The 14,352-nt window shown below is 41.5% G+C and overlaps 1 protein-coding gene across 1 annotated transcript in view; it reads left to right on the top strand.

The window, feature by feature from the left end:
• BSN (bassoon presynaptic cytomatrix protein) overlaps positions 1-14,352 on the top strand; it is a gene marked incomplete at its 5' end in the record, with an annotated part of 242,008 nt that overhangs the window by 75,452 nt on the left and 152,204 nt on the right. The window contains one exon of the mRNA XM_083352936.1: positions 11,915-12,760. Within this exon, the coding sequence (XP_083209062.1) occupies positions 11,915-12,760 (846 nt within the window). The remainder of the gene's footprint in view (positions 1-11,914; positions 12,761-14,352) is intronic.

The raw sequence follows: 14,352 nt of genomic DNA, 5'->3' as shown, positions 1-14,352 counted from the left end.
TTATTTCATGCCTAGATTTTTTTTAAACTTACTATTTATGACTCTCTTTTGGATAACACTAATATCCCAGAAGGGAAAGTTGTGATGCTATGTATGGCTTATGATTCTGCTTTCCTCAGAATAATTTCCTTTTTAAACTAACTTGGATTTAGCTCTTGGTATTTTGCTTCATGATAATGATAGCCATCCATGAGGTTATTAAGAAGAACTGACTACCAAGGTAGATTGATGTGCTCGGAATAACAATCAGTTGGCGGGAGGGTGGGAGGTGGATTCAACGTTTTTTCAAAGAATGGATTGGGAAGGGTTTTAACGGTTAATTAATCCTTCTTGCCTTCCTGTTCTCTGCATTATCATGCCAGGGAAATGTAATGCTGCGGCAAACAGGTTTAAGGAATTTGTCAGTTTATCTGGACTGACTTTCACAGCTCTCAGGGGTTATATAGAGCTGTCCACTGAGCGAGTAAATAACACCAAGATGGCTTGTACAGTTTCAGTCATTTATGATTCTGTCAAATCTACGATTTACAATCACTGCAACCTCTTCTAGTTTAGTTTAAGAATGGCAAAGAAAAACTATATTTTAATGTTACCTATACAGAGAAGTCTCTTCTCTGCTTTGTATGCCCTTTTTTATGAAATGGAATTTTATCACAATACTCATAAGAAATATTGCTTTTTAAAAGCAATATAAAATAATATAAGTAGTATCTAAATGTATTTTGCTAACAATCACTAAAATTTATTTATATACTTATTTACTAGATGAATGGCAGTTTGTTGGGTTTTTTGTTTTTGCTTTTTGCATTTCTTTTTTATCCTAAGTCTAGAGATTTGTATAGCTCCCACACTCCAGTTATTTTGGAAATAATTAAAAACATGGTTCTACACCCAGGCTGGGATAAGGTGATTGCCAGCTTTTGGCTACTTTTTGCTGGTTTTTAGAATGTTTGATTGTTTCACTTTTCAAAACACATATACTTGTTAAGTGTCTGGTTTTCTTTCTCTTTGTATGTGTTGGAAGCCACCCAGAATCTCTTGGGAGTCAGGCAGTCTCCAAATAGAATGAACAAATAAATAACATAACCAAAATCCAAATATAATAACACAGCAGCAAAACCATAGAGCATTTTAATAAATGATGTGAATTTGGATAGGTCTCTGAGAAAGCGAACGCACTGTGGTGAGGAAAACTAACTCTCAATTTACATACTCATTCTTTTCACTTGTCAAATGGATGGGACTTTTACATTTTGCAAGTTTAGAAAGTTCTAAGTGAGAGACAGGAAGCTTGTAGCTCTCCAGAAGTTACATGGCAGCTCCCACAATCTCTGACCACTGACTGCTGTTTGGGAATGGTGAAACACATTCTTGTGTTCTGCTGAGGGTTTGTGTTACACTGATGAATACTCTGTTTTTAGATATTGCCTTATAATTTTATCAAAGGTCTTGTGCACATTTGGGGAAGCACCCCTCCCCCCACATTCATTAAATCCCTGCATCCAAAATGGAAGCTTGATGGGGAAAAATCCACTAAGTTTCACTATCTACTTTCCCCTGTATTTTGCAAAGACTGGATAGGAACTTTACTGTTTCACAATGTTCTTCACCATTCTGCTGTATTTATATTATCCTCACTTGCCCCTTTGTACCATCCGACATGGAGGCCTGTGAGTTGAAAATTGCATCTGGCCTTAGCAGCTTAGAAGAATGTCTTCACCTACATCTAGAAAGGCTGTAATGACAAGAAGTGCAAATGCATCATTTATGAAATATAGTAGTGCAAGTTAAAAGTAGGTCAAAGTTTCCTGAGAGAAAATGAAAGTATTTACAGTATGTGTAGAAGGCTGGCCTTATACTGTAAGTAAATAGCAAGGCATACAGTTCTCATTACATTGAGGTCAGCTAGGACCTCAGTTTAACACAGATTAGTGAAGTGAGGCATAATACACAGATGTAGGCAGAATATTCAAATCCTTAGATGTAACATAGTTTCTTATGATGAGCTTCAAAACTATCTTCAGCATTACCTTTTGGCAAGCATGTTTAGAAACAACAAAACAACAAAACTGATTATAAAAGGATGTCCCAATTTTGTATTGCGTGCAAGTAGTAGGATTTATAGAAGCATGGTCAACTTCATTATTCTGTGTAAGATTTTCACAGGGTTTGTTCTTTTCATTTAATTTTTTTTTTAATTTTTTAATTTTAATCCCATTTATATCCCGCCCTTCTCCGAAGACTCAGGGCGGCTTACAATCTAAAGCACAATGTGCTTAGCAATAGCCTTCATTCTATGTATATACCTGCTTATTAGGGCTTTCGCCCGCCCCCCCCCAAGCGGCATTTATGGTGAATGACATTACTGCTACATGCTTCAGCTAAGTTCTCCCTCCTTCCATCATGTACAAAAATCCAATGTCTTTATAGGCTTGTTTTGCTCCAGGCCTAGGGGACCAGTCAATGAAAACAATTTTGAGCACCAGTGATTCTTGTTGCCTTCAGGCCAACCTCTTTCCTCCCAAGTTGTTATTTGAATTTTGAGAAAGAAAATGATTTTCAGAGTCCTAAAGGCTCTTGCTCATTCAGGTGTCTATCCCTTGGCTCATTCACAAAATCCTGAAAAATCAACCTCAACATTGTTGCCTTGACTAAGATGACATATTCTTTCAAAGTGATTGTGTTTTGTTTGTCAAGATAGTAAATTAAAAGAAGTTTCCAAAGCAAACATAGCTAAAATGCCTTTGTGCAGGTTTCAGAGACTGAACTGTAGAACAATATTCTCACATTTCCTACTTGCAAAGAGAGAAATATCAATGCACAAATGCAGATGCTCAGACCTTTTAGTCTTGTCCCAGAGCTATGAACAAGGGACAGCTAAATAGGAAAAGTGTGAGGCATGAAATCACATAGGACTATTTCTTTCCATTAGTGGGGGAAAGTTGCAAGAAGGTGACAAGCAACAGGGAGAAAGCAGAACTATTTAACTCATTTTTTGCCTCTGTCTATACACAAAGGGAAAAAACAGTCCAACCTACCCAAACCAGTGCCATAAAAATCAGAATAGAAACACAAGTTAAGATAGGCAAGAAAATGGTATGTGAGCACCTGTCCAGCCTAGACGAGTTCAAATCACCAGGACCAGATGGATTACACCCCAAAGTTCTCAAGGAACTGGCAGGCGTGATCTCAGAACCACTGAACTATATTTTTCAAAGATCCTGGAGCATTGGGGAACTACCAGAGGACTGGAAGAGAGGTGATATAGTTCCCATCTTCAAAAAAGGGGAAAAATAGATCCAGGAAACTACAGACCTATCAGCCTGGCCTCAATACCTGGGAAGATTCTGGAAAAGATAATCAAACAACAAATCAGCGAACACCTTTATGCAAACAAAGTCATCACTAGAAGTCAACATGGGTTTGTCAAAAACAGATCATGCCAGACAAATCTTATTGCATTCTTTGACCAAGTGACAAAATTAGTGGACCAGAGGAATGCTGTAGATATAATTTACTTGGACTTCAGTAATGCATTTGATAAAGTAGATCACAACCTTCTACTTGATAAGATAGAAAAATGTGGGTTAGATAGCATCACCACCAGATGGATTCGTAGCTGGCTGACAGGCCGTACTCAGCATGTGGTCCTCAATGGAATTGCATCTAAATGGAAGGAAGTGTGTAGTGGGGTGCCCCAGGGCTCTGTTCGGGGCCCAGTGCTCTTCAACATCATCAACGATTTGGATGAGGGGATAGATGGGGAACTCATTAAATTTGCAGATGACACCAAGCTGACAGGAATAGCCAATACTCCAGAAGACAGGCTTAAAATACAGGAGGATCTGGACAGACTCGAACACTGGGCGCTATCTAACAAAATGAAATTCAATGGTGAAAAAAGTAAGGTTCAACATTTAGGCAGGAAAAATCAAATGCACAGATATAGTATAGGTGGTACCTTGCTCAATAGTAGTAACTGTGAGAGGGATCTCGGAGTCCTAGTAGACAATCACTTCAATATGAGCCAGCAGTGTGCTGCAGCTGCCAAAAAAGCCAACACAGTGCTAGGCTGCATTAACAGAGGGATAGAATCAAGATCACGGGAAGTACTAATACCACTTTACAATGCCTTGGTAAGGCCACATCTGGAATACTGCATCCAGTTTTAGTCACCACGATGTAAAAAAGATGTTGAGACTCTAGAAAGAGTACAGAGAAGAGCAACAAAGATGATTGGGGGACTGGAGGCTAAAACATATAGGGAACAGTTGCTGGAATTGGGTATGTGTAGTTTAATGAAGAGAAGGGTGAGGGGTGACATGATAGCAGTGTTCCAATATCTCAGGGGCTACCACAAAGAAGAGGGAGCCAAGCTATTCTCCAAAGGGCCTGAAAGCAGGACAAGAAGCAATGGATGAAAACTAGTCAAGGAGAGAAGCAACCTAGAATTAAGGAGAAACTTCCTGACAGTTAGAACAATTAACCAGTGGAACAACCTGCCTCCAGAAGTGGTGAATACTCCAACACTGGAAGTTTTTAAGAAGAGACTGGACAGCCATTTGCCTGAAATGGTATAGGGTTTCCTGCCTGAGCAGGGGGTTGGACTAGATGACCTCCAAGGTCCCTTCCAACTATTATTATTATTATTATTATTATTATTATTATTATTATTATTATTATTATTATTATTATCAAAGAGTTGGTATAAATGACAACTTAATTGAGAGGCCTGTCCTAAAATTTGCAGCAGTTTCTATAAGGAAGGGGAACTATCTACATAGATGTCTCTTTCTCCCTCCCTTCCTTCCTTGATATTTTATTTGTTGAAGAATATTTGTTCCAGCAAGAAACTAGATCTTCAAAATTACTGGCAATACGTTGTGATTAATTTTACTTTAAAGGATAGCCCATGTCAGTGAAGAACCCATCTATATGCAGAAAACCAATTAAAGGTTAGTAAGAATGATATTTTGTTAATAGAGTAAAAATAGTAATTTTGTTTATCTAGCAATCTCCTTTTTATGTTAAATAGTACAAAAATACTTGTAATTGCTTTAAATAAATTGCCTTGATTATAATTCAAAATTTGTTTAAATTTTAGATGAACTATGCAGTAAGGTTGTTAGAAACTATAGCTCATCAGAAAATCTGTTTTTCAGTCACAGGAATGTGCTAAAGTAGGAGGCAAAAGCCTTCAGTATGTACCTGATTAAGGTCTGGTCAGTTTCAGGCAGCAGAGAGAAGGTCCTAATCAACTCATTAAGGTTACAGAACAGAGCTTGTTACCTTGCAATTAGCACTTATTTTAAAAAGTGCTGCACTGAGGAAAAAAAACCTGCTTAGAAAGAGATACTAAAAATGTCTGATTGTAAGGCTATGACTGCCAAATAGAGAACTTATGGGGGAAAAAAGAGAGCACATCTTCTTGTAATCTTATTTTTGAAGAAAACCTACTGATTTCAATGACCCTTTGTTTCCAGCAAACATTCATAGGAGTGGACTGGTCATAAAAGAAACATAATCTCAAAATATGAACGTACCAATGCAAAAATAGGACTCATCTGAAGTAGGAAGGGCAACATAATAAATTTCAGTGTTTTAAAAAAATGATATGAAAAAAAAACTTGTTTGTGAAGAACTGGTGTTGTGAAAGAAAGAGCAGGTGGGATGTGGGTGTTTATCCTTTTCCCACACCTTTTTCTGCACCAATCTCCCCTCCTTCATCTGTCTTTTCAAATGCAGACAAACTGCATGTTTACCAGGTAAAGGTAGATTGAGGGATGGGGGATTGCAATCTAGTGTTTGACATACTTTTAGCTGGAACATCTAGTTCCATCTTCCTTGGTGCCGATACCTTAGAACAGTATTTGCAGCTTTTTTGCTAGGTAAAACAATTACTAGCTTACTAGGTCAGTAAGATGAAAAGCCTCTCAGATAAGATGCTGTTTCAGAAACTGTTGCACATATGTGTGACTGTACAAGGCAAATCATAGGGAATGTTTGGTTTTGCCTCTATCAAGGCAAAGGTGGTCTTGACAGAATAGAAATAATTAGCATGCCTGGTCTACCTTTTGTTCTTATTTATATTTCTTGATTTAATGTAATTATTCTAACAGGAGAAAAGAAACAATTGACTATTCACCAAATGAAGACAAGTTAGTTCACAGGTGTCTAACTTTTCATAGAAATAATATATTTCTTTTTCTCAAACTAACGCCATAGAACAAACATAATCTTTTCTGACAGGCTGTAATTCTCAGGCAGTGATCTTTCTGAACACTGTCACCTGGTATCTTAACTTGATGGGTAACTCTGGAATTAGACTGTGACCTCCTTGATGAATCTTTTTGTTTATATGATTTTGTACTTACCAATCTTTTTTTTAAAAAAAAACCAAGAACAAAAATAAAAGATTTCTGTATCTAAATAAATATGTTAAAAAAACTTCATCACGACTGGCTAGTTAAGACTTTAATAACATGCTTCTTGCACCTGTTTCCTTTAACATCCGTAGACAAATCGTGCAAGCCTATATTATATGAGAAAAAAAATGACCAAACGGGTCATGGATTGCCTAGCTATATGCTTGTGTCTACAGATCATAACATTGAAATGCAATACGAGAAAGTAGATGCCATTAAGACTAGCTTATTAGGTTTAGAGCCAGAGTCCAAAAGTGTCTCTTTCAAACTCAAAATCACACATGTCTCTGAGAAAAATGAGAAGCAGGCATAACTACACCTTTGTCCCATAGCATACTCCATGCCAGTGCCACCGCTTCTCAAATGGAGCAAGAGAACAAACAGGAAAGTGTGTTTTAAAATCAGAATGGGAGAAGAAAACTGGAGAAAGTAGAGTGTCAAGAGTATATGGAGTCTCGAGAAAATGTCTTGCCCCTGGGATCATTGTTGTTAAAAAAAAAAAAGGAAACAGTAGGGAGTGAGAAAATCTGGTGAGGAGGTTGTGTGTCACTTTCTTGTCTATGGATTCTGATCGGCCTTATAGATAACTAGACAACATGTTAGGTCATTCTTTCCCCATATAATATAGGCTTGCACCATTTCTCCTTCCCTCACAACCCTCAAGAGACCCCCAGTGAAGCTTGTTCCTCTTCCTGTTTGGCTGATTCATGGAACTGCCTGCCATTTTGCTGAAGTGAGGGGGAACAAAACGAGCAATGGACTACAAGGAAAGCTGTATCTCTGTATTAAGGACATTCTGGTGTGTCCCCAAGGGTTTTTCTTTCTCCAGGGAGGAATAAGACTGATCCCTCGCCAGCACCACCCAGCCAACCTTAGCTCATCACATTCTCCCTCATACTTTCTCTTTCCACTTATAATATAGGTTTGTGCTTTTTCCCCTCATGAGAGCTCCACTGAAGTCTCCTCCTTTAATTTCTCCTCCCCCCACTCAGCTGATCTGTGGAACTGCCTGCCATTTTGTTGTGTGGAGGGTGAACAAAGGGATCCATGAACACTGAGGGCAACTCCCTTCCTTCTCCCAGTTCCAGCATATTCCCAAGGGTCCCCTTCCTCCAGGGAGGAAGAGAGCACACTCATTGACTGTTAGCATCCCCCAGTCAGGTTTACTTTGCCAGCAGGCATTTGAATCATTCCCTCATTCTTCCCTCATGGGCCAATGCCATGAAGAGATTTCCAATTTCAGCCTTGGTTCCAAAACAGCCAATGGCTGCTCACCTATTGGGCCTTGCCACAAATTGATTGGGCACAGGGGCCAAGTCAGGTGCTAAAGAGGGTGGGGTATGCTCCTGCCATCTTCCCTTGTGACATGCAACCTTCAGGTTTCTGAGAAGTGTAGGTGTAGTTGGATGGCATGGTGGCTCTGAAGTGGCCACAACTGTGCCAAATTTCACTCCCACAGGAGTGAAAGTATGGGTCCCATATTTTGGATGCATTCTGTAAATTAGTCTATTTGAGGTATGTTGATTCAAACAATATTGTTCTATGATGCACCATTTTGCCTTATTGAAGGTTGCAAAATATCAAATGGACATAAGAATTTAATAGTATGGATTAGATCTGCTTTCAAACAAGTGCATATTCTTAACAGTGAAGACAATATTCAAATGCACTTTGAGTTGTGATTGTATAGATCCGTGGCGGCGAACCTTTGACACGCGTGCCACAGGCGGCACACAGAGCCGTCCTGTGGGCACACATGGCATCACTCCAGAGGGATGCGTGGCTGGGCTGCTCCCCTCCCCCTCTCCACATGCACCAGAACTCTTTCTCTCTTTCTCTCTCTCCACTGGGAGTTAGGGACAGCTGAAAGAGCTGGGCGGGGAGAGGGGAGAAGCCAGAAGCGGCGCAATGAAAGAGGTGTCAAGACGAGTTCAAGGGCTGGGGAGGGAATGGGGAAAAAGATCGCTCTTGCCATGATCTCCTTTCTGCTGGCCACTGGGAAGCTTGGTGGCACGGCTTGGCGCAGCTACACCAGGAAACTCCAGCGCCCCGGACTTGTGAGTTTCAGCACTCCCCATGTTTTAGTGCAGCAGTGGGACAAAACTCACCAAAGCACTGAGTTCTCTTCATGCAGGTTTGCAGTGCCTTTGTGAGAATGGCTGCTCCACTTTGCCTTCCCGTCTCCCCTTAGCTTAGGGGCACTTTGGCATGGGCAGCTGGGGGAAGAGGAGGCCCGGCTTCTCTCATGGCCGAATTAAGCACACTTTGGAAGGGGAACCCCTGAGTCGGGGGCAGCCCTCCAGCTTTCTTACTTAGCCCTCCTTCCTTTCTGAACGGAGCGACTCCTGCCTCCCGCAAGAAAACTCTGCAGGGGCAAGAATCGCGGAGTTTAGGCAGTGAATCAAACATGCAAGATGATCGAAAGCCCTTCTTAAGATTTTAGGGGGGAGCGGTGGAGGGGGGAAAGGCGGTGCGGAAAGTTTGGTGGATGTTGCTAAAAAGTGAGCAAAAACTTCAGTTCCAGAATCATGTGGAAACGTGCAATATCTAGAGTGTGGGTTGGAAAAGGGCGGGCTATTCTTTTATTCTTTTGTGAGTGGAGGTCCCTAAGTTGTGGGGAAAGGCGGTAGGGAGTTATAACAAGTCTAAAGGAATAATCTATATGTCAAGGAATTCGACTTTGGAAATGGTATTGAAATACACACCCCTTGGATAGCAGAAAGCATTTCTCCCCCTCCCCCCAAACTGGGATCGGAATACTTGATAAACGCAAATTTTGGTGTTATTTTACTCCAGTGACCAATCAGATGTAGAGGGAAACTAAAACTGGACAATAAACTGACAATAACTCTCCATTCTGTGTATAGAAGGTGTAGTTTTATATAAGGAGAAGAAAGATAAAATAAATAACACGTGCTGGATAAACTAGTACTGTAAACTCCAACTGTACTTGCAGTGTGACAGCAGTGAAATCAGTGGTGCCACATTTCAGAGTTATAGTTAGAGTACTCCGATTACAGCTGCTTTCTTGCAGGTATGTGAAATGGCATGGGACCCACAGGTTTTGCAAAGTGAAGAGAGGAAGTTGGTTACAGTTTATTAAGGTAAAGGTAAAGTTTCCCCCGCACATGCGTGCTAGTCGTTTCCGACTCTAGGGGCCAGTGCTCATCTCCGTTTCAAAGCCGAAGAGCCAGCGCTTGTCTGAGGACGTCTCCATGGTCATGTGGCCGGCATGACTAGACGCCAAAGGTGCACGGAACGCTGTTACCTTCCCACCGTAGTGGTTCCTATTTTTCTACTTGCATTTTTACGTGCTTTCGAACTGCTAGGTTGGCAGAAGCTGGGACGACTAACAGGCGCTCACTCTGTTACGCGGCACTCAGGATTCGACCCGCCAAACTGCCGACCTTCTGATCGACAAGCTCAGCATCCTAACCCACTGAGCCACTGAGCCACTGAGCTACAGCTTATTAGGAAAGATAAAATAGACAACCAAGAATGCTTTATTGACCATTCTTCGCCAAGATTTTATATCAATTGCATCTGCTAATACAGGTATTCTGAGACACTCTTCTGTTTTAACTTTTTTTCCTTGTCGCTTTTTGGAGTTTTCATCCTGCTTTGGGAGGGGGCGTAGCTGCCCCCTTTCCCCCCCCAAGCCATCAGCTGAGCAAGACGCCTGCCTGCCCGTGCTCTTCCCCCTGTCCGAGGCTTTCATTGTCATGAGCATTTCTGCTGAGGATTGGTGGAGTGGGGAGGCTGTTTGGTTTTTATTCCCCTCCCATTTTCTGGGTGGTTGCAGCAGGTTTTGGTCTCTTCTGTCGTGCTTTGAGGTTACCTACAAAGCATGTTTGTTTGTTTGTTTTTTTGGGGGGACAATCCCCACTCGGGTTGCTAAACTTGCTTAAACTCTCTTCCTCACTGGAGCCCCCCTTTATCTGCAACAAGCCCCTGCCCTGGCCCCTGCTTCGCCTTGCCTTGCCCTGTGGCAATGGCACCCCTGCCCTGCCCCTTCCCTCACCTCGCCTCACCCTGCAGGATGAGCCTCCTGCCCACTGCCCCAACTGCCCAAGACCCCTTGGATCTCCCCCAACCCTGACCAGCCCCCACAGGGATCCCTCCCTAGGAGCAACATCAAGGTGGCCACGTCCACCCTGGCCATGCCCACCCAGTCTGCTATGACCATCATAGCCACGCCCACCCAGTGAGCCATGCCCACCCGGCACCTGGCAATACTTAAGTGGGTTTTGGGTTGCAGTTTGGGCACTCAGTCTCTAAAAGGTTCACCATCACTGGTATAGATAGTTCTATCTGACATCTGTTTGTATGAGTCATTTTGTGAGCCCTCTTTAGCTTCTAAAAGTGAATTGGAACTTACCTATGGGGTGAGTGTACTCCAGCTGTGATAGAAAGAAGGCCTGAATGGGCTGAGAAACTAATAGAATTAGATCAGAGAAAGTAGAAGGATGCAAGGGTACAGATGGTTTTTTAGAACTGGTATGTTTTTAAACATGGAGATGATGTGAACATTTTGCCACTTTTCCAACTATCTTTATTAACTGTAATGTTCTCAGGTTTTTGTTGTTGGTTTTTTTGCCATTTTGCAGGTCTTATTGTCATGCAGATTTTTAAGACTACGAGTGCTTGCTGAGGGAAAAGAAAGCCACCAGTTTATAAATAACTGTGATTATTTAACCATGTTGCGTATTAACCGTATATAGCCACATTTTATCTTGGGGATTCCAATAATCAACAGATTTGTGACTCAGATATTGCTATATCATTGGTATATTCCTCATGGGAGGGGTTGGGATAATTTATTTATTACTGTTTAGCCAAACTATGCCACAGTTTTCTTTTTGTATCTAGGGATTTCATATTTATTGAGTAAAGAAGAAACCTTGTTTCTATACTGAGTGCACAACCAACTGAAAAAATACCACATCTGTTTACCTTAGAAAGATTGCTGGGCTTACAATCTTTTGTAGTTTTAGGAAACTAAGGGCAGAAAGTGGTAGTACTGTGCCCAAATAATGTGATTTTTGTACATTGCTACTGGTATAGTTCTGCTTTTGCCAAAGTATCTTTCCAGGTAAGATAAGCAAGCTCAATGGGCCACAATAGATAGACCCAATTCATTCTTGTAGTTGCTATTGAAGTGAAGCCTCAATTGGGACTACTTTATGGCTGATGCCACCTTGGAAGAGGGTTAGAGAAAGTCTATGTTCCTGAGATGGTCAGATGGAAACCATCAAAAATAAGAACCAGTTCATAGAAATACACATGCTCAATACATTGTAGGAAACAACAGAAGCCTTCAGATAACAGCTGCCAACAAAATACCTATAAAACCCAGGAAGAGATACAAATATACTTTATTTAGTTTAATAAGTGTGTAGACATATCAGGCACATCAGAATCTGCAGTTTAATGACTAAATCTGGCATTTGCTGCTGATGGGTTAATTCTGTTTTATTATTGTCTTCTAGGTTAAAGAATGGCTATGTTTAAATTGCCAGATGCAGAGAGCTTTGGGAATGGACATGACTACAGCACCCCGCTCCAAAAGTCAGCAGCAATTACATTCTCCTTCCCTTTCTCCTTCCCATTCCCCTGCCAAACAGCCACAACCACACCCCCAAGCAGTAACAGGACCAGAGAAACAACCTGGAACTATGCAGCCAGGGCCCAGGTCAAGTGCTGCAACCATGCAACCCCAATCCCCCAAGCATCCCCCAGTCTCACCACAGAGAGAACTGCCCAGCCAATTCCAGCCAAAACCTGCTGCTCCTCAGGAAGTGATGAAGTCTTCCCCTCAGCATCAACAAGCAAAGCCTTCATCCGTTGATCAGAGAAAGATTGTAGGAGACTCCCCAGCTAAGACTCCAGTCCCTCCTGCCAGTACTGGGGGGACTCAAGAACAAACCCAAGAAGGCCTCACCGGGAAGCTTTTTGGATTTGGAGCTTCCCTCCTGACCCAGGCAAGCACACTCATGTCTGTCCAGCCAGAGGCCACTCCATCAAGTCAACAGTCTCCTGGCAAAGTGCCTCCAAAAATTGTCTTCAGTGATGCTAGCAAAGAAGCTGGTCCTAAAGCCCCAAGCACTGGCCCTGGAACGCAGAGTAAGCCTGGAACTGTCCCAGCTGCAAAGCAAGCAAAAGCAGAACAAGTAACTAAGCCAAAGGAAGTGCCGAAAGAAAGGGTTTTATGCCCCCTCTGCAAAGCGGAGATAAACGTGGGCTCTGGAGAGCCCTCCAATCACAATACCTGCACATCCTGTAAGCAGCAGGTCTGTAACATGTGTGGATTCAACCCAACACCTCATCTGGTAGAGGTAAGAAGGGTTGGACATATCTTAATGTACTTCAATGCCTCCTCGTGCTAGTTCTTAAACATTACAGTATATTTCCAATGGTCTAGAAAATATATATAATAAATGATCAGGATTTTATGAATTGATTTTAAAGGGCAAGTTGCCATTATTCCAGTAGGGAAATAAAGGCATAATGGAAGTCATTTGTGCAGATTTTCATTTTGTTACAGTTGAAATGGAATTTAGTTCTGGGGGCAAGCTATTCCACTGGTTAATTGTCCTCACATTGACATCTTCAGATTGAAAGAGATATCAGATGTATATTTTGGCCTTGAAATATGAGTGTCATCTGTCATTTGATAATGATTAAAGGTGTCAGTTTTAAATGTGACCATGACTTGTGTGTAGATGATGTCATGTTGTTTTCAATAGGAAATCCAATGTGGGATGAATAGCAAAATGGCCAGGAAGATAGTATGTCTGTTTTCTTTATCTATAAGTGAAACAAGTCACATGAAAAACTAATCAAGTATTGCTAGAATCTGACACATTGTTATAATGGAAAAAAAGCTAGCACAGCAAACATAACAATGTTATTAAAAGGTAAAGGTTCCCCTACACATGCGTGCTAGTCGTTTCCAACTCTAGAGGCTGGTGCTCATCTCCGTTTCAAAGCCGAAGAGCCAGCGCTTGTCCGAGGATGTCTCCGTGGTCATGTGGCCGGGATGACTAGACGCCAAAGGCATATGGAATGCTGTTACCTTCCCACCGTAGTGGTCCCTATTTTTCTACTTGCATTTTTACGTGCTTTTGAACTGCTAGGTTGGCAGAATACTTTTATATCCTATTTGTGAATGTAGATTACCGTATTTTCTGGCATATAAGACGACTTTTTAACCCATGAAAATCTTCTCAAAGGTCAGGGGTCATTTTATACACCGGGTGCTGAAACTTTAGGGATAGGGCTGGCTGGAAAACCTGGAGCGGATCTCCCATTTGGTCTGTGCAGGGAAAGCAGGACCAATTGGAGAAGAAGCTGCAGTCTGTGATTTTTTACAGGCTGGGGTCTGGGCATCTTTCCTTCTAAAGTTGAAGAGCAGCTGCAGTCTATCCCAACTTGAAAGGCAGGTGGGGAATGCAGCAGCCAGAGCAGCTGCTTAGCTCTAAGGACACATTTGACTCAGGAACTAGGTGGGCTGGCTGGAAAACCTGGAGCGGATCTCCCATTTGGTCTGCGCAGGGAAAGCTTTAGAGTGAATTAGGAAAAGTTTAATCCACTTGCACTCTTTTATGTTTACATGTTTGATGACAAACAGCCTTATGTTTATAAGTGACAGTTTTCCTACTAAGTATCTGCATGTCATAAGCATTTGAATTAAAATTACCATATTAAAATCAAATCTGATGTTTTTTAATTTTTATTTAGTGTGCATTGGAAGAGGGGTATTCTTATATGGCGAGTATAGCCCAAACCCTATAATTTAACAGGAAATGTAGTCTTATACGCCGGAAAATACAGTAGCCTAGTAGGCATTAGTTTTACATGATGCCCAAAACATATACTTTTCTGTCTCAAAAATTGAGAAAGAAAAGTAATTGCCTATTCCACAGTT

The sequence above is a fragment of the Vipera ursinii genome (assembly GCF_947247035.1).
Source record: "Vipera ursinii genome assembly, chromosome: 2".
Taxonomy (NCBI): domain Eukaryota; kingdom Metazoa; phylum Chordata; class Lepidosauria; order Squamata; family Viperidae; genus Vipera; species Vipera ursinii.
Note: the sequence above shows the minus strand (reverse complement) of the source record. Positions and strands in the feature narration are given on the sequence as shown.